The following is a 20,256-nucleotide window of genomic DNA, read 5'->3' as shown; positions in this document are numbered from 1 at the left end:
GAGATTGACAAAACCCCTATCCTCTGGAGCATGCATTTTGTCAGGCAGACAGAGTCCATAATACAGAAAACGTATTAGAAAAATCTAACTTCTGTGGGATTGAAAAACAGAGGGAGGGAAGGAGGAGTCGAGGTATGGGATGCTCAGGTCAGGAGCTGCATTCTCAGATCGTGTAGCCTGGAAGGGTCTCACAGAGAGAGGCCACTGGACCACAATGTGCAGGAGGGGAGGGAGGGAGGGAGTCAGCCAACAACCTAGAGGCAGAGCGGCGGAGGCAGAGCTGTGCAAAGGCCCTGAGGCAGCGCATGCCCAGGGAGCAGGTGTGCCCAGAGCACACCATAATGGAGTGGGGGAAGGACGGAGAAGGGGTGAGGTGGGGACCCATGGATGGTACCCCCAGGCCAACAACCCATTGACCTCTTCCCATGCCCACCCATACAGAACTCTTAGTCACCTTGACTATCCAGTGTCATCCTAGAATCATCGGTGATCAATGTCATTGTCAACGGCTTAAATGTAATACTTCTCAGATCACATGAACCCCCCAAAGCAAATCGCCCTGTAATATCTCTCTACGTCGAATGACATCTTAGTTACAGCATTGTTAGTCACCGTGTGGGAGCTTGTTTTCTGTTTTGTTTTAATTTTCTTTTCCTTTCATTACAACTTTATTCTGGGGTGGGGGGGGCAGTCGATGTGGGTTCACAAATGCTCGTGACTACAATATTGCCGCGGCAACACCTGGAAATCGACAATGTCAGGGGTTGGTAGCTGGTGCGGCTAAACCATGTGATCAAAGCCTGATCCTTGTCATGGGGTCATAACCCCCAAGACCAGAGCACACTGGATGGTTCAGACAGTGCTGATATACATACTCCTATGTATATGCATATATATGTAAGCTGGTTCATGTGAAGTCTTATAACTAACAACAGGGATATTCCACCTTGTAGGCATACTGATAGGTCAGCTGGCTTATGTGAACTATCCTTATAACTCACCACAGGGATATTTTAATAAGGAAACAATACATTTCTGCTGGGACACTGCACAAAAAGTATATAAGCAGTCATTCTGGTGTCAGACACCGTCACCCAATGAGCCCACCCCACCCCCACCTTCCTGGTGATGCCACTGGGATCTGAGGAAGGTTTAGGGCAGAAACCTGGTCTGGCAGCTGTGAAGGGTTTGGGTGATGGCCATAGGGGACAAGGACAGCGCAGAGAGACCAGAGAGGCAGCCACTGCAGCCACCCAGCGAGTGAGGCACCGTAGTGACAGTGCAAGTGACAGGACCTCCTGTGCTCCCTGCTTCCTCCCACCCATCCCCCTCCACCTGACCTGAGCCCACCTCTGGGGCGGGACCCAGGCAGGGCTGAGGAGAACAGGCAGGGGAGCTTCACCATGGGCAAGGCTAGGCCATTAGCCAGCAGCCCTTTTCCTAGGCTTCCAGCAGCGGAGGGTCCCCCCACAGGGGTGAGCAAGGAGTGCAGGGGGCCAAAAGAGTGCCCTTGTGGGTCAGAGCTGGGGAGAGGGGGGACAGCGACAGAGGAGGAAATGAGGGCAAGTGTCCTGAGCAAGGTCACCCTGGTAGGAAAGGTCAGCTGGAGGATTTGAACTTGGGACAGGCTCACTCCACAGCCAGTTCTCCATCCTGGGTGGGTGGGGGTGGGCATGTGTGTGAGGTGTGAAGTAGGGGGGGATAGGTGTGAACAGATGGTGGCTGGACCCCTGGAAGGGCAGATCTCACTCTGTCCTCACCCTCCCGCCCCTCAGCCCCCTCCAGAAATGCCCACATGTGACACACACACACACATACCACGGGGACAGAGCACAGAGCAGCCCTCTCCCCTTCTCCCCAGGGACCCCATCAACCTGCAGGTCCTCCAAGCCTTTGTGGGATGCCACGAGTTTGCCAACCTCAACCTGGTCCAGGCCCTCAGGTGAGTGACCCCGGGGACAGAGGAAAGGGACATAGCCAGCGGGGAGGGGACGGGCGAGGGGGATTGGGGACTCCTCATGGCCACGGCTCACACCATGGGTCACAAACAAAGGGGCAGGAGCAGAGAGGGGGCAGCGGGCGCCAAGCCCCATGGATGGCAGGGTCAACTTGCTGGGCTGGGCAGGGTGAGGCCCGGCTCATGACAGCAAGGGCACAGCCACGGCAGGAGCCTCAGCAGCTTCCCCTTTCTAATTGCACACTCACTGTTCCACGGCTGCCACTGCCCCGTGGCCACTCCCTCCTGGCTTGGTGGTCAGTTGCTTATTGGGTCGCTGCAACTGAAGGTGGACTGCACTTGCTGTGACTTACAGTTTTCTAATGAGGATGTGCTCATATTGCTTAGTTCTAGCACCCAGCAGTACACAGGTGGGGACCACACATGCCAGAGCCCGACTTCTCAGTTCAGAGGCCAGTGCTGCTGTACAAGATTGTGCAAGTCACACACACACACACAGACACACACACACACACACACACAGCCTACCCTTGCCTCCTTTTCCTTGTCTATAAAAGAGGGATCATTATCATACCCACCTCATAGGGTTGTGGGGACGTAAAGAACCTAGAAGATGGGGCCCCAAGAGGGGCGATTGACCTGGGCTTTGAAGTAGGAGTGTGTTAGACAAAGAAGGGAGAAGCCACCCCCACCCAGGCGGGGGGCCCCTTGCTCCAAGACCCTTGCTCTTTAAGGTACTGAGGGGAGAGAACTTCGCTTGCTCGTGCATGGATTCATTCACTCATTCATTCGTTCAATGAGACTTTACGAAGCAGCTCCCAGGGGTCCGGGCTGGGGCTCGGCCCACCGGAGAAGGGAGAGGAGGGGATCAGCCCAGGCCCTTGTCTGGGGCACTTGTCTGGCAGCTGTGGGGTTGTGGGGAAGCTTAGGGAAAGGGGGTTCAGGTGGGGGGAGGCCCCTGCCCAGTGGCATCCCTCCTCACCGCAGCGGATCGCAGGGTGGGATGGGGGATGAGGTTTCTCCCCTTGAGGTCAGAACCTGAACGGCGCTGCCATCTGCGTATGGAAGGAAGCCAACTCGCTGGTAAGGACCATGTGCCCAGCACCCTGGAGTGCAAATCCTGCCTAACCCTCCCATGACCCTGGACATCAAGCCCAGACTTTCCATTGGCAGGATAGAAAGACTGTGCCTGGTAGGGGCCCCACCAGGAGGCTCGCCAACTGACCCCGCTCTGTTTGCCGCAGGCAGTTTCTGTGGAGTTTCCGGCTGCCAGGAGAGGCGCAGAAGATCGATCGGATGATGGAGACCTTTGCCACCCGATACTGCTCTTGCAACCCGGGCGTCTTCCAGTCCACAGGTGCCAGGCGCAGAGTGGGGGACGGGGCACTCGGAACCCTTCAGCTCGGCCAGGTTCTGATCTGTCCCCACCCCAGGGGACCACAGCCACCCTGCTCCATCCTCCTTCTCCTCTCCTTCCACGGACACCCTCCTGGCTGAACCCCAGCGCCACACCGGACAATGCCACGTGTGGAGCTGCCTTGAGCGTGGACCTGGGAGAGAGGCAGGGCGTGATGGTCCAGGGTGGGAGGATTCTAGGGCAGCCACAGCCATAACAGCAGCAGCCCACCTGCAGGCCCAGGATGGTTTCTCAGAAGAGGGGGAGGGGTGTCTGAATAGGGTTTTGAAGGATGAATAGAAGTTCCCTCTGGGAGGTCAAGGGGGAAAGAGGCTTTGGGGGCAGGAGGTGCAGTGTGATCAAAGTCTCAGAAGCATGAGACCACTGGATAGAGATGTTAGGGGAAGAAGAACTAAAAGGAGACCACAAAGGTGGTCTCCAAGCTTTCCTCCATAACCACTGCCCACAAAGACCCCGAGGACAGGGTGGCAGAGGCGTCTTTTGGGCTCTGAACCTCACACAGCAGCCATAGCCATTCCCATTTACTGGGCACTGCACTGTGCCCCCTCTGCTTGGTGCCTACAACAAAGCCACTCATTTCTTACAGCAACTCTTGGCGGGGCCCAGTTGGCAGAGTAGGTTACACACTGGACTGCCATCTTCAAGGTCAACAGTTTGAGCCCACCAGCCACCTCCCCAAGAGAAAGATGAGGCTTTCTCCTCCCATAAAGAGTCAGAATTTAGGAAACCCACAGGGGCAGTTCTACCCTGCCCTTTAGGGTCACTATGAGTTGGCATTGACTCGATGGCAGTGGGCTTAGCAACCCTGTGTCCACTGCCATTGAGCGGATTCCAACTCATGGCCACCCGATAGGAGTCCTGTGGGACTCCGAGACGGTCACTCTTGGCTGGAGTAAACAGCCTTGTCCTTCTCTGGAGAACAAGAGGCTGGTGGGTGTAAGTAGTTGGATTTGAGTGAATGCGGTTGGCAGCTCAACAGGTAACCCACTCTGCCATCAGGGTTCCTTTCTAGGAGGTCACTACGATGCTCCCCCATCTTACAAAGCAGAGCATAGGCCCAGAGAGGGAAGGGTACCTGTCCAAAGACACACAGACCAAAAGTGGCGGACCCAGGATTCAAATTCTGATCCGTTTCATTCCAAACCCCACTACTCATCGACGCACATCTCGGACCAAGCTCGTCCAGCCCAGGGCTGGCATGCCTGCCACAACACCCCCACTTCACATTCCCATTCTCTGGCCTTAGCTTGGTTCCCTGCAATGACGGGGCGCTTACTACCTCACTCATAGGGTCTAGAACCAAGTGTGCCTCCTTGGGGAACGGAGAGACCTCCAGTCGGAGACCTGTGTCCCGCTCCAGCACAGCCAAGCTCTGGTTTCCAGCCCCCCGCCCCACTTCACTCCATTCATGACACCTCTCCTGTGAACACCTTCCCCTAAAGCAGTGGTTCTCAACCCCTTTCACAGGGGTCGCCCGATTCATCACAGTAGCAAAATGACAGTGATGAAGTAGCAGCGAAAATAATTGTATGGTTGGGGGGTCACCACCCCATGAGGAGCCGAATGAAAGGGTCCCCGCATGAGGAAGCTTGAGACCACTGCCCTAAAGCACCGTCTCCAGAGCTCCCCCTTCAGGAGGCCTCCTTCTTGACCAGCTTCTGGGGTGCACCTGGCTATGGAGCCCCACCAAGATGGCTGAGGGTCTGCCCTGGTAGAACCGTCCAAAGAGGACCGATCTCCCGAACCTGGACCATCGCCTCGCCTTCCAGGCCCTACACCCCCGGGGTGTGAGCTTCGGCAGATACAGAGACGGGAAGCAGTACAGCGTATATGGGGACAACCCCGGGACCCGGCCAGGACTCTGCCCCTCACCAAAACCCCTGGCTGTCCAACTAGACCTCTCCCACCGCATCTCCTGCTGTCCCAGCCATGCCTGCTCCAATTACTCTCTGCAAAAATGCTGCCCTACCTCAGGGCTTCTGAGCACCTGCTCTTCCGGGGCCTGCGGAGCTCTTCCTCGCCTCCCATCTGGTCTCAGGCCACCTGACCCTGCTCTCTCCCTGGGCAGCACTGCCCAGCTCTGTTGGACATTTGCATGCATGACCTACCAGCTCTGCCAGCCTAACCCTCCCACAGGGACAGGGGCCCTCTCAGGTTTACTCACCGACGACCTCCCCAGCCTGCAGCACGTAGTAGGCGCTCCATAGGAAAGTGGGGGGGTGGGGGGGGTTCTTGAAAGCACCAGATTTCATTCACAGTCCAGTTACCTGACCTTGGGCAGGTCACCTAGCCGCCCTGCCTCTGTACCTGAAGAGGACAATGGTGGTCCGAGATAGAGCGCTCCCCTTCTACTTGGGAGGCTAGGGTTCAATTCCTGACCAACGTAGCTCATGCATCACTGCCACCTGTGTATCAGGAGAGGCTTGCATGTTGCTGTGACACAGAGTGGGTTTCCCCAGAGCTTTCAGACCCAGACAGACTAGGAAGAAAGGCCTGGTGATCTGCTTCCCCCAAATACCCACCCCTGGCGACCCTCTGCCTCCCAACATTCTGATTTCTTTGCACAGGGGGTCAAGGGCAGGGGGGAGGAGGGAGACAGGCTCTGGCAGTGAAGGGCAATGTGGACAGCAGTGCCTGCCTCATGGACTTGTCCTGGGGACACAGGGAGTTTATAAAGTGCAGGACCCTTGCCCACAGTCTGGGTGCCGCTGTGATCAGAAGTCAAATCCGAGCTGTTGGACAACCTAAGGCCACTCCAGAGGTGAGCCTGACATTGACGGAAGTCAGGTACTTGCCCAAGGTCAACCAGAGATGAAAGGGCACAGCAGGGACTCCCCTGCTCTGGATCAGTACTGAGAGCCCGATAAAAGGCCCAGCGTAGCACTTACCCCCTGCCATCAGCCCTGCCTCCTCAGAGAGGGCGGGCCAGCATACAAAGGGGATAATGGAGCTCAACTCCAGCCCACGGTGCCAGCGGGATCACAAAGCAGAGCATGATTAAGCCGGAAGGAGATGCCAACAATGCCTGTTCACCAAGTCCCACGGAGGCAGAGAACAGAGTGGGCAGGGGGCAGGGGGCGGGAGGGCGCAGCTGTGAGAGAGCAGAGAGACCAGCTTTCAGGGCACAGAAAGGGGCAGGGTGGGGAGAGGTCGGGGGCAGGAAAGCCAGCTGCATCCGGGCCTGGTGGGCTCCCAGGGACACAGCCCCCGCTACGAAGTGTGCGTGCAGCGGGCGTGCTTTGGGAATGGAGGTCAGCCCGAGCTGTTGGGGGTGGCGGGGAGGCCTTCGGGACCTGCAGCCAGGACTGTGACCACGGACCGCCCCGCCCCTCAGACACTTGCTATGTCCTGTCCTTCTCCGTCATCATGCTCAACACCAGCCTCCACAACCCCAACGTGCGGGACAGGCCACCCTTCGAGCGTTTCGTGTCCATGAACCGCGGGATCAACGATGGCAGCGACCTGCCTCAGGAGTTGCTGTGGGTAAGAAGGGGCAGGCCTGCCCAAGATGGGCTCAGAGGGAGGGTGGATCCTAAGACCACTCAGAAGGGGGCCTGTCCTGAGCTAGACCACCCAGAGGGGGGGTCTGTCCTGAGCTAGACCACCCAACGGGCGGGGTCTGTCCTGAGCTAGACCAATCAGAGAGGGGCCTGTCCTGAACTAGAACAATCAGAGAGGGGTGTCTCTCCTGAGCTAGACCACTCAGAGGGGGCCTGTTCTGAGCTAGAAAGATCAGAGGGAGGGCTGTCCTGAGCTAGACCACTGGGCAAAGGTGGGGAGAGCTGTTCTGAGCTAGACCACTCGGGGAAGGAGCCTGTCCTGAGCAGACCACCTGAGGAGCTGGGGTTTGTCCTGAGACAGATCAGGGAGGCAGGCGCTGTGTGAGATAGATCGTTCAATGGGTATGTCTTTACATGAACCACGTCAGTGGGGCTCCTCTGAACAGAGCCTCCAAGAGGCGCACCCAGGTCCTCGGCTGTCTTGAGACGCACCATCACAAACAAGGCTGGTCCTGTGATGGCAGTTCCCAAGAGAGGGCCCCATCTTGAGAAGGGTGTCCAGAAATAGACCGCCCAGGAGGACGCTCCCTGTGACCCTTGGGGCACTCTGGAAAGCCTCCCTTCATGCTCCGAGTAGTTTGGAGCACGCCGATTACTCATCTCTCCAACTCTGTGCTTGGATCCTTCGAGGGTCAGAGCCTGGGGCACACGTCCGTCAGCTTAAGACAGGGCCAAGCAGAGCCTGGCAAACCCTCCTCCCGCGGGCCCAGGGACCCAGGCACGAACCTGGGTTGGCATGAGCCAACCACAGCCACCCCCCTGCAGATGTTTAGGGTCTGGTGGCGGTGGGGAGGCAAGGGAAATGTGACTAGCAAGTCCTTTTGCTGGAATCCCGGAGTACTTCTCGGAGGAGGTGATATTTGAACTGGGCCTTGACGGCTGCAAGGGAGTTTTTCCCAAAGAGATGCAGGAAAGGGACATTCCGTAAAGGAGGAAGCTACTGGTACCCGGTGGGTCTGGCTGGCTGGAAAAGAGGCGGCTGCCCAGTGTAGGTGACTGGTATGTGGGTATGTGGGCAGCACTGGGCAGTGGGGCGTGGGAAGCTGCAGAGGCCAGGGCTTCTGACAGCAGCCACAGGGTCTGCCCACGTCCTGTTACAAAGAGGTGAGAACCATTTGTTAAAGTGAGAGGTTCCGAGCGGGGAGCTGGGGGAGAAAACCAGCAGTGATGATTCAAGACCAGTCCCCTCTCAGCTGGTGAAGACAAGGCGTGACCCCCCCGCCCCTCAACTTAGCACTCGACCCATCTCCTACCTCAGGCGCCTGGGCTGGAGCCTGACTCCTGTATGATCCCAATGGCCCCGTGTTTGAGACCTATGGTGTCCCCGGCCACCACCATCCGGCCTGATCTCCACGTATTGCTGAGGGACCATCAAGTCGGTCCCGCCCCATAGCAACCTTATGCTATGCACAACAGAACGCACCACTGCCCAGTCCTGCGCCGTCCTCACCATCATGCCCATGACTGTGCACATTGTTGCAGCCACTCTGCCCATCCATGTCCTTGAGGGCCTTCCTCTTTGGGCCTGCCCCTCCATGATGTCCTTCCCCGGGGACTGGTCTCTCTTGATAACACGCCCAAAGTGTGTCAGACAAAGTCTCGCCATCCTGCCCTCTCAGGAGTCCTCCGGCTGGGCTTCTTGATTCTCGGAGGAGGCTGTTATATCACTGGTGTGGAGGACTAGTGGGCCAGCTCAGACCAAACCCCCACCTCCCCCTGTTCCTGCAGGGTGGCCTGACTCACCTCTCCCAGCCCCCCTTCCCTCAGCCGGGAGAATGGGGAGGTGACGTCTGTGTCCCCTGGCAGCCCTGGGTAGCAATTAAGAAATCATGGAAAGGCACCGTCCCTGCCAGGACCATGGCACAGGCTCCAAATGGTGGCTCGTGTCACTCTGAGGCCAATTAACACAAAGCCCAGGACTCGGCCAAATGCCAGAAATGCATGCAAGAGGCATCTGAGGCAGGAGAAGCCTTCATGCTGGGCCTGCGGCCGCACCTGGCTGGCAGGTAATGATTAGCTACATCCGTGACGCCAGCCCTGCCTGGTCCGCAGGTGCCCAATGAGCGTGCTAAGTGCCCCCCTCTCCCATGCACACCCCACCCCCATCCCTCCAACCATCCTCAGCTGCTCCCTCCTTCTCCTTAGGTGTTTCTCCAATTCCAGCCTTTGGTTAATAACAATGTGCTGCATTTGGATAGAACTTGTACCTTTCTGGGTTTATTATCTCAATTGAGGTTCAAATTCTGCCTGGGAGGCCGCTCACTCAGGAAGGGCCTATTATTCTCTTTGGCAGCCGCAGGAGAGGGGGCCACCTGGTAGGGATAAGACAGGAGGACTGGCCGCAGAGTCACATCCAAGTCCTGGCTGCACCCCTTGAGGGGTGTGGCATTGGGTACAAGGCTTGACCTCTCTGTGCTCCCCCTATGCCCCCCACCCCCCCACCCCTGACATGGGCTGAGTAGAGAAAGGCCAGGGGCTTAACAAAAGGGCCAGGTGGCTGGAGTGGGTAATCAGATTGTCCCAGGGCATGGTCGAGGAAGGAAGACCCCAGGGGTCTGGGCCTGCCATCCAAAGCTTCCACACATGGATTGGTGGTGTGTGTGTGGGGAGTGGGGGGGGAGGGCGGCAGTCTTGCCCTCTCTGAGTCTCATTTGCCCCTCGTGTAAAGCGAGGTCCAGCTATTCCAAGCCAAGACCCTTTGCAGAAGGATTCTGTCAGGAGTTGAGTCTGATGTGGGCCCCACTGACAACATAAGGATTCTACAACATTCCCTAAAGAGAGAAATGCAGGAACACATGGACCGGGAGGTGTGCACATCAGGGGAAGAGGGGAGCCCTGGTCATGACCCTGGCCACACACTGTTCTCCCGAGAAGCTGAGCTACAGCGCTCGGAGCTGATGCTGGGCAGAAGGCTGGGAAATGCTGAGAGAGCGGAGAGGGTCTAGGGGCAGAAGAGGCTGGGTGGGAACTGTTGCTCAATCAGCAAACAACCTCCCAGGCAAAGGGCTTCTGCTGCTATGGCCACCTGGGTTCGGTCCCGGTCCAAGGCTCCCCACTGATTACGAAGCACCTTGAGGAGGGCAGTGCCCAGCTCCCACCTGTCCCTCATCCTGCCCTGCTCCAACACGGGCGTGCACACAACACAGGCACATGCACGCTGCAGCCAGGACGGAGGAAACTTCTCCACCTCTCCCCAAGAATAGCAGGATCGGGCCATCCGGCCCAGCCAGGCAGTGACCTCAGTGAGTGGACCTGAGGCGGTAGTGCCCCCCTCCCTGCTGGGGACTCTCATCTGATCACCTCCCAGGACTCACTGCTGGCCACTGACCAGAAGGGCTTTAAGGAGCCCTTAACCCCAGTGACACACACACACACACACACACACACACACAATCCACACTAGGGCTTGGAGGGGCAGCTCCAAGACCCTGTGGTTCCACATGGCTGTGCTGCTTTGCATGGCCCTGCTCCCAGGCATGCAAACCAGGGGTGTCGAGTCGATGCAGGCCAGAGTAGGGCTGTGCTCCACAGGGTTTCCAAGGACTGGATTTTCAGCAGCACACAGCCCGGCCTTTCTTCCGAGGCACCTCTGGGCGAACCCAACCCCCCAACCTTGAGGTCAGCAGCCAAAGGCGTAGCTATTTGTGCCACCCAGAGGCTCCAGGCAGAGGGGAGGAAACCCAGTGCCAATTGTGGCGAGGGTGGCCACGTACCAGAACAGCCTGTGTACCAGGCATCGGTCTGCGTCCTCCCAACCACCTCGGACAGCAGTACCAGCCCCAGCTCACAGCTAACAAGGTAGAACCAAAGAGAGGCAGCTGGCCAGCAGTCTTAGTGCGTGACGAGTCTCAATTTGAGCCAAGGGCTGGCTGGCTCACTGGAGTCCTTCCCCCTGAAGAGACCAGAGGGCAAGAATCGGGGACAAAGGATTTGCAGGAGAGTCTCAGCAATTGTAACTGAAAAGACTGAGGATCGATTTGGCTTGAGGCTCAGCTGGACCCAGGTGCTCAGCGACCTCAACTCGGTTCCCCTTTCCTCCATGGGGGCTTCTCTGTTAAGTCAGCTCCCCCAGTGGTGGCAGAGCTGGCTCAGGCAGCTCTAGGCTTCCAGACTTCTTACCTCGCACTGCCATCGAGTGGATTCCAACTCACAGCGACCCTCCAGGGCAGGCTAGAACTGCTCCTGTGGGTTCCCAAGACCTCTTTACAGGAATAGAAAGCCTCATCTATCTCCCTCGGAGTGGGTGGTGGTGTCAAACTACTGACCTTGCCGTTAGCAGCCTAATCTATAACCACTGCGCCACCAGAGCTCCATGCATCCTAGCAGTCCTTCTACTCGACAGTTCCAATAAAAAGTCCCGGGGCTGAAGCTCATTGGCTGGCCGGGGCCCCATGACCGTCCCTGAGCCAATCCTGGGGCCGATAGAAGGGAATCCTCTGATGGGTCAGACAGAAGTCACTTGTGCACTCCAGAAGCCTGCAAGGCATCAACCCCACTGAGCAATCTGGACCAGGGGGGAGATCAAAGCTGGGGGAAGGGGGCGGGTGCACGGGATGAGTGGGGGCCATTGGGTTTCTGATCCTGTCCAGCCAGTCCGAGAAGAGAAGACGGCTGGGCCCAGAGGCTGGGCGGGGGCAGGGGTAGGGGCAGGCTTATGCTCCTGCAGGGGAGAGGCTTCTGTTCACAGGTTTCAGGAAACGTGGGCAGGAAAATGTTGTTGTGGGAGCCGCATGTGCGTGCTCATGAGGAGACGGCAGAGCTTTCGGGTCCCCCTGTGGGTTTTGTGGTCTAAGCGCCACCGGCTACCTCCCCAATCTACCCCCTGCCCGCCTCCTCAGGCTTCTAAATATTTCTGTGCTGGCAGCTTTGCTGAGGGCTTTCCTGGGAATTCCGGGGGCTTGGCTGGGCGTGGGCAGGAGGTGGGAAAGAGCACTTTCAGACTATGCTGGGGGGTGTAGAAGGAGAAACTGCTCCCTGCTCCTCCCCACCTCATACCCCCACTGCCAGGCTGAGCACCCCCCACCCACCCACCCTACTGCTCCATCCAGACTCAGGCTTGCCCGCCCGTCCCGAATCCCGGAGCACATCCGAAGAGGCAGCAAACCCGGGGCAAGCAAGCCATTCTTGTGAACATGTTCGTTTACCAACCTCCGGAAAACCACGTGAACAGCGGTGCATCCGGATGCAACCAGAGGAAATGATTGCACTATCTTATCGGCACAGGCTCAACGTTGGGTCTGGTTCCACCGGGCAGGGAGGGCAGCTCTGGAGCCTGCTTCCTTCTGCTGGGGGAATCTGGGTAGGCAGGCGGTTGTTGGAAAGGTTGTCCTCCACAGCCCTCCCCAGGGAGGCCCCCAGACCTGGCTTGCATAGCTCTGATGACAAGGAGCTCACTACCCTACAGAGTCACCCCTTCCCTATGTCCATTGCTGGTACCTGTAAGGTCGGTGGGTTACACCCAGCAGCTGCCCTGAGGGAAAAAGATGAGTCTGTCTGCACCCGAAAAGATGGACAGCCTGGGAACCCCTGTACAGAATCGCTATCCGGCTAGGGGGCTCTGTGGCAGTGGACTTGTGTTTGTGGTTGTTTTTAACCTGCTGAGATCTTTTCTATGGAGAATTGAAATCGGCGGCCTCAGAACGCCTTCCCCGACCCTGCGCTTGAAGCCCACCCAAAATAGGTCACTTCCCTCTGCCCGGGAGAGGGGCCTTTGGGAGCGAAGGTCAGCACTTGGCCCGCCTGGCACCCATCTCTCCTTTGGGCTGTGCCTCTCTGCATGGACAGTCTGTCCTCTTCTGCCAGGCCGGTCCTATGAACAAGCCTACCTACCTATGTCTCCCCACCCAGGGGTGTACCTGCCAGTCTCTGCTAACACACCCCAGCAGGGGAAGGCCTCTGCCCCTCTGGCTGGTGTGTGTGTGTGTGTGTGTGTGTGTGTGTTCTAGCAGGTGGTGTGCGTGGGGTTGGGGTCCCAGGCAGAGAGCCTTGTCTCCAGCACTTGGGGTGGCACGGGGTGGCAGGCCAGGACCCCATCATCTGCACTGGAGGAGCTGCTGGGTGGAGAAGGGAGCAGACTTGGACTTGGCCGCTGGGGTGGGGAGGGGTTTTTCAGCAGCCTCCTCTCCATCTTTCAGATCAGGGCGCTGCAGCCAAGAGGTTGGGACGCTGGCCGGGGGTCACACAGCCACGTTGTCTGGCTCTGGCTCCCCTATGTCAAAGTACTGACACACTGGGGGAGCAAGGCAGGGCACTAAGGTGGGGGGGCTCTCTCAGAAGCTGACCTTCACGCTCTCTACTCAAAAGTAGCCCATGGTCTGGGGAAGCGGGGGACCCTAAAGGGGTAGACACCCCATGGATCCACTGAGGGGAACCCAGAGACCAGCCATGAGCTAGCAGGAAGGGAGCGCGTTGCCCAGGGTGAAAAGGCTTTCGACCGTGGGACATTACAGTCTGGGAAATCTACAGGGGCAGTCCTAGAGGGTCCCCATGCGTCAGCATCCACTCGAGGCCAGGGAATTTGGTTTCGCGTTTAGAGTGGCCTGTCCAAAGCTCAATGGGTCAGGCGGGCCAGCGCCCCACGTGGGGCAGAAGGACGTCCCCTCACCTCGGCTCTGGCCCCACCCCACTCTCTCGGCAGAACCTTTTCGACAGCATCAAGAGCGAGCCCTTCTCCATCCCGGAGGACGATGGCAAAGACCTCACCCACACCTTCTTCAACCCTGACCGCGAGGGCTGGCTGCTGAAGCTGGGTGAGGGCCGGCGGGGGCCGCGCACGCATGCAGGCTGCGGGACACGGGCTCAAAGAGGCACACGCTGGCACACGCTGGCACATGCACTGATGTGCCTGCACGTGCATGTGTGCGCCTGTACCCTCACGCACTGCCACGCATCCTCACGCACCCCACGCACCCCCACGCACATGTAGCCTCGGAGTCAGGCCTCCCTGAGTCTCCTGGCCTCCGCCCTCTGCTCGGCCCCACCCGGCGCATGGGTCCTGGGGCGGCTCAGCCTGGGAGGGAGGCTTCGCATGGACAGAGAGGCCCATGCACAAACAGGGCAGCTGGAGTTCCGTTGCTGCCTGCGGGGAGTTGGTCTGGCCCAGGAGGCTTGTGGGAGCTACATTGTATTCAGGGTCCACCAAGCCCCTTGCTCAGTCCTGCCTGTGGGTTGGCTTTTCTGAAGAAGTCAAGGGCCAGAGAGGTTAGGGAACCTGCCCCAAGCCACACAGCCAGCAAGCGGGAGATGGTGGGGGCAGGGCGGGTGGGGCTGGGTGCCCCAAAGGAGGGGAGAGTGAACAGCAGGATGTGGCTCCGGTGGGAGGTGTCAGGGTGGGAGGGCCTGCCCCACAAGGGAAGCTGTAGGTGGGTGCTGTGGCGGTGGGTGCTGTCGTAGTGTAGCAGGTGAAATCTCCGGCTCAGGCCATCCGACACCCTCACCCCACCGCCCCACCCTGTCCCAGAAGCCTCTGTGCTGGAAGCAGCCCAGTCATGGCAGTAGCCTTTGGAGGCAAGAGAGATGGTTGGAGCAGGGCCTGGGTGGGTCACTTCTAGCACCTCCTGTAGGCCTGGCACTGGGACACTCCTGCCCAACACTCCTCATGCCCATCTGAGCCCTCCCTCCCTCTATGCCCACATCCCTGTTCCTGCCACCCCTGCAGACTCGCTGGTCACCTTCTGGTCCCAGCCATCTGCACTCAGCCCAGCTCCCCACACCGAGTGTCTGTGCCCAGCTGCCTCAGCCTCCCTCTCCACAGCTGTGAAATAGGCTAGTCCCTCAGGAGGGTGCAGCAGACAGCAACATGGCCGAGGTGCTCCAATTCAAGTCTCATCTCTGCTGTGGGCCCTCGGGCGTAATTTAGCCTCTCTGGGCCTCAGTTTCCTCATCTGTCAGACGGGATTGATAACAGCCCCCTTCCTCCTAGGTGGGGTTAGCAAGGCAATGAGTATTTGGAACTTCTAGAACGGTGCCAGGCAGATAAAAGATGGACGGCTTAGCACAACACCGGGCAGGGAGCCTGCCAGGGGATGGGTGCAGAGGTGATGTGGGGGGGGGGTACTAAGGCCTGATGCCAGGGGAGTCTTGGATGCCAGATTAAGCTCAGGGGCAACTGTGAAGATTTCTGAGCGAGGACGGAGGAGGGGAGTAAGGTGGGCTTGACGTTGAGGTCCCGCTCCTCCAGAGAAGGGGGTGCTGGTGGCTAGGGCAGAGGCAAGGCCTGGCTGACACCTACCGGGCTCTCACAGGGGGCCGTGTGAAGACGTGGAAAAGACGCTGGTTCATCCTGACCGACAGCTGCCTCTACTACTTTGAATTCACCACTGTGAGTGGCAGGGGGAGAGGCGTGTCCCCTGGCTCTGCCCCGCCCCACCCAGCCCTTTCCCATCCCAGCAGTCCATTAACCCTGGGTGGGGATCCCCAGAGATCATCAGTCCACCTCTGTGCCCATTTTACAGATGGGAGACTGAGGGGCCGGCCAGACTCCAAGGTCAAGCCAGAGCTCAAAGCTGGTGCTCTGGCCCTCCCAAGGCTACTGGGCTGCACAGAGCTGGGAAGGAGGGGCCGGTCCTGCTTAGGTTTCGGGAGCCCCAGGAGTTGCAACCACACCCTAAGCCTGCAGGCTCCTGACCCTGCCCTCCCCCTCCCCCTGCAGGACAAGGAGCCCCGAGGGATCATACCCCTAGAGAACCTCTCCGTGCAGAAGGTGGATGACCCCAAGAAGCCGGTGGGTGTCAGGCTGGGCACAGCCTGTGGCCAAAGCTGCGGAGGGCAGGGCTTGGGGAGAACAAGCAGCCAGTGGACCCCTCCCCTCTGTCCCCTGCAGGACCACCCACCCCCCAACCACCCAGAGCCCCGTTGTCCCCAAAAGAGGAAGGGGTAAGAGCTACAGTGGCACAACCCAAGCACTGAGCATGCCAGGCCCCTCCTGCCAGGATAAATCCCATTCCAGAGATGGGGAAACTGAGGCTGGCCCGGGCACAGTGGCTTCCTCAAGGTCACCCAGCCAGTGTCAGACAACTGAGCTCGGCCTTGCCCCTGGGTTCATGGTCCCAGGGCGTGGAGAGAGCGGCTGGAGGCTCGCTGAGGGTGTGGTGGCCACGCTCCTCCCACGCTGCCCTGCCCTCACCTGCTGCCTGCACCCCGGCCCGCGCCTCCTAGTTCTGCCTGGAGCTCTGCCTTCCCGGATGCCGGGGCCAGAAAATCAAGGCCTGCAAGACAGATGGCGACGGCAAGGTGGTGGAGGGGAAACACGAGTCCTCCCGGATCTCAGCCGCCAGCGCTGAGGAGCGGGACCAGTGGATCGAGGCCATCCGGTGAGGCCCTGGGATGGCTCTGCTGCTCTTGCTCCACACAGGGGTTCAGCTGGCCTGTCCCTCCCACCCACCCCCTGACACGGACCCTGACAGCGGGGAGGTGTCGTTGCTCAGAGCATGAACCGCAGAGGGTGCTGGGAAGGGCTGCCCCTGATACAGATGGAGGTAGGGTCTTCCAGGTGAAGGACCAGGGTGGGCCCAGACAAGTGGACAGGTCAATGGGGGGGCTGCCTGGTCCTGACAGCATGGGGTCGGGGAGGGTGGAGTTGCCCTGTTGGAGTAGGGGGGGGGGGCGGGCAGGGCAGGCCCAGCTGTGTGGCGTTCACGCAGACCAGGAAGGGTGGGGGCTGAGCAGGGTGGGGGGCTGAGCAGGGCAGGCAGGAAGGGGGTGGGCAGGCAGGAGTGGGCTGGGTTTAGGGAATAGGATGGCAAAGCCTTGGTTTTCATGGGTTCCTCTTAGGGGTGACGGGAATCACAGCCTGGCAAGCAGGTGAGAAAGGCCAGGGCTGAGGGGCCAAGGGGGACCTCATGGCACCACCTGCAGGTGGGGATGAGAAGTCGCGCCTTCCTTCCCCCAGTGGAGATCATGTCCCCGCTCTTGAGCCTGGACATTCCCCAGGAGGAAATCCCCCCTCCCCACCACATATAAAACAAACAACCGAAACACCGCACTCCCTGCCCTCAAGTCGACTGGCTCACAGCAGCCCTGAAGGACAGGGTCGAGCTGTCCCCAGGGGTTTCTGAGACTCTCACTCTGTATGGGAGTAGAAAGCCTGTCTCTCTCCCTCGGAGTGGCTGGTGGTTTCGAACTGCCAGCCTTAAGGCTAGCAGCCAAATGCATCACCCACCAGGTCTCCCCCAAACAGAAAACTAAACCCACTGCCCTTGAGTCTGGGTATCCAAGACAGTCACTCTTTAAGGGAGTAGAAAGCCTCATCTTTTTTCCCTTGGAGCGGTTAGTGGTTTCGAACTGCTGGCCTTACGGTTAGCATCCCAACAGTAACCACTGTGCCTCCAGAGCTCGTTAAGGTCCACAGAGAGGTGGGGCTTGCCCAGGGCCACACCCCGTGGGTTGCAAGTCTGCTGGCCCCACCTCCTTCCTTCTGAGAGTCACAGGCAGGAGCCCAAAGGCAGGGGTCCAGGGACCCTCTGGGGCAGAATTTCCCAGGCGCTCAGCTCGGACTAGATGTTAATCCAGCTCTGGCCTTGGCCCCCAGGTTCTGGGCTGGATTATGAGGCTGGACTCCCTGGCTCACTCCTGCTTCCCCGTGCAGCAGGGCAGGCCAGCCGCCCCTCTCCCCCAAACCCCAGCTGGGCCCTGATGTCCTCTCTCCCCCTCCCCTTCCAGGGCCAGCATCACCCGAGTTCCCTTCTACGACCTCGTCTCTGCTCGGAAAAAGAAGATTGCCAGCAAGCGCTGAGCTGCCGGGGGAGGTGGCGTGGGGGCCAGCAGCCTGAGCACCCCGAGACCACCTCCCACCCCCAGGGTACCCCTTCCTGGCATCACCACCCTCCCCTGGACTCCAGATAACAGTGAGGCAGGAGACAGAGCTCAGGAGGATGGGTTAGGAGCCCCTGGGGCTCTGAGTCCCAAGAAGGAAGCTCCCTTGCCCGATGCCCCAAATTCACTACAGCAGAAGGAAAGGAAGCCAGTTCCAGGGCCCGGGGTCCCGTCCTCTCTCTGGGCCTCAGTTTCCTAATCTGTGAAATGGCTGCATGCACCCTGACGGGCTGCCTGTCCTCCTTGGGGGCCCAGAGGGTCCCCGAGCATGCTCTGTCCTCTGCGAGGCCACCTCCTTCAGCCGGGGCAGGAGAGCTCTGCCTCCCCTCTCCCTGCCCGAGCAGGGCTCATCACACACGCAGCCCCGCATGGCACGGGTCTCCTCAGGCTCTCAGCCACATGAGCGGTTGGGACCGGAGATGGCTCAGCCCCTTGAAACTTCATGGGGGTCCCGAGTGGGAGGTAAGCTGGCCAGCCTCCTGCTCCCAGGATACCTCCCCTGGCAGGAGGCCAGGACTGCAGTGGGCCTCCCCGCCTGCCCCCAGGCGCTTCCAGGCTGGAGAGCCCATGACTGTTCACCGACCCGGCCAGGCCCTGGTTGAAGGCTGTCCGGGAGCCGAAGGCAGAAGTGGAGTCATATTTGAGAAACTTCATTTGAAGGAGATGGGCGGCTGGACCCCTGGAGGAAGCCATAGACAGCATCCCAACAGAGGGACACCAGCCGGACTGACGGTTCAACCAAGAGGCTGAGCGGGCAGCACTCTGTGGGCTGAGGCCATCCGGAGGGCTGCGTGGAGGGGGCAGCCAAGCAGGCAAGAGATGCTTTGCTTAAAGAGCCAAAGTCTGGGCCACAGTACCCCTAAGGGACCACTTGCCGGGGCCCTGCAGCTGTGCAGACAGCGAGCCTGTCTACAGCAAGCCCTCCTGAGTGGAGCTGACAGCCCGCCTAGGCAGGGCCAGGCTGGAGAAGGATTCCAGGAACAGGAAGCTCCTCAGAAGCGCTGGCCTCGAGGGAAACCCTGGAGGGAAATTCTCTGGCAGGGGAACAGCAAGTAGAGTTGTCTCTGCCCCACTGCCAGTCTGTGTGGGTGAGCAGGAGCCAGGTGGCTTCCCCAGGAGGATCAGCAGCTCCATGGGCACCCACCCACAGCTACACACACAGAGAGATGCACACACGCGCACAGACATGTGCACACAGGTACACGCATACATGAACACCTGCACAGCTCTCCATGGGGTTGATTGAGACTGCCCATGGATGGGATGACTGCCTTGGGAGGTGGTGAGATCCCCGTCTGCAGAGGTGTACAAGCATGTGGTGATGATATTGCAACCCTAGCAAGGGTCTGCGTTGGCAGCTGCAGGAGGAGCCAGCAGAGGCCTTGCGGGAGACCTCTTTCGCTCTTTTTGGCCCCTGAAGGAGCAGCCAGGAATTGGAGAAGGAGCACCAGGCTGGGAGTCAGAAGGTCAGAGGTCCTCACCTGCCTCTGGCACACATTGGCTGTGTGACCTTGGCCCACTCTTTCCCCTTTCTGGTCCTTGGCTTCTTCCATGGAGGCGTGGGTGGACTTGGAGATGTTCAGGGGATGAGCAGCTGTTCTAGAAACCATTCAGAGGCAAGAATAAAGCTCATGATCTGACTCGTGACTGGGGCTCTGTCCTCTGCATGCCCGCGTCCACCACCCCTGCCCCCAACCTTCACCCTCCCACACAAGGGCAAGAGGGCCAGACTGGGACAGGCCACACCCAAGAAGTCCCCCGGAACTAGGGCCCAGGGGCAGGGCAGGACAGGCATGTGGGGCAAGGACAGGCGTGAGCTGGTTCTCCCCAGCCTAGGGAATGTCAGAAAGAACTCATGCAGGGGTGGGAAAGGTCACCATTTCAGGAGCTAGGGAATAAGCTCCCTGTCCCTGGAGGAATCCAAGCTCAGGCTGGCCTGAAGGATCACCTGGGGTGCTGCTGAGGGCCTTCATTGTTCTGCGCTCTCTGTTCTTTATTGAGCGCCTGCTGTGTGCCGGGTGCTGCTGCAGGCACTGGTGGAACAAGGCAGAACCCCTGCCTGCCCGGATCCTGGGTTCCAGTGGCCCTGGGCCCTTAGCAAGTGTGGTGCGCCCAGTTCAGCCTGAACTGGTCCTATTCAGCATGGCTCAGCGGTCTCATTCGGCCCACACATACCGAGTTCCTCAGAAGACCCTCTGATCCAGTGCGGAAGGCAGGTTTGAAGGACCTGTTACAGGAGGGTCAGGGCAGGGAGGCTGCTCAGAGGCGCAGTAGGCAGGCTGGGGAAGGATTGCAGGGAGCTGACCTATGCCTGTCTTCCCACGGGGCTGGGACCTCATCAGCGGCCAGGCTGTGCACTCGTTCAACACAGTCTGTGTGGTTGGATGGAAGTCCACTCTGGGTTCGGGACCTCCAGAGACAAAGGTCTGGAGCCCCTGGGAACGGTAAGGCCCTCAGGGGAGGGTCTTCAGGCTGGGCGTGGGCAGGACCTAGCCTCCCTTGGCTCTGGA

The 20,256-nt window shown here is 59.3% G+C and overlaps 1 protein-coding gene across 1 annotated transcript in view; it reads left to right on the top strand.

The window, feature by feature from the left end:
• Positions 1-19,393, top strand: part of CYTH4 (cytohesin 4) — a 25,235-nt gene extending 5,842 nt beyond the window's left edge. The window contains exons 5-12 of the mRNA XM_004700707.2: positions 1,862-1,942; positions 3,202-3,314; positions 6,709-6,857; positions 13,572-13,683; positions 15,178-15,254; positions 15,585-15,656; positions 16,091-16,245; positions 17,594-19,393. Coding sequence (XP_004700764.1) covers positions 1,862-1,942; positions 3,202-3,314; positions 6,709-6,857; positions 13,572-13,683; positions 15,178-15,254; positions 15,585-15,656; positions 16,091-16,245; positions 17,594-17,666 — 832 coding nt within the window. The 3' untranslated portion in view covers positions 17,667-19,393. The remainder of the gene's footprint in view (positions 1-1,861; positions 1,943-3,201; positions 3,315-6,708; positions 6,858-13,571; positions 13,684-15,177; positions 15,255-15,584; positions 15,657-16,090; positions 16,246-17,593) is intronic.
• Positions 19,394-20,256: the final 863 nt, after the last annotated feature.

Source organism: Echinops telfairi, unplaced genomic scaffold (assembly GCF_000313985.2).
Source record: "Echinops telfairi isolate 266 unplaced genomic scaffold, ASM31398v2 ScPeMD7_2;HRSCAF=8, whole genome shotgun sequence".
Classification (NCBI taxonomy): Eukaryota; Metazoa; Chordata; class Mammalia; order Afrosoricida; family Tenrecidae; genus Echinops; species Echinops telfairi.
Note: the sequence above shows the minus strand (reverse complement) of the source record. Positions and strands in the feature narration are given on the sequence as shown.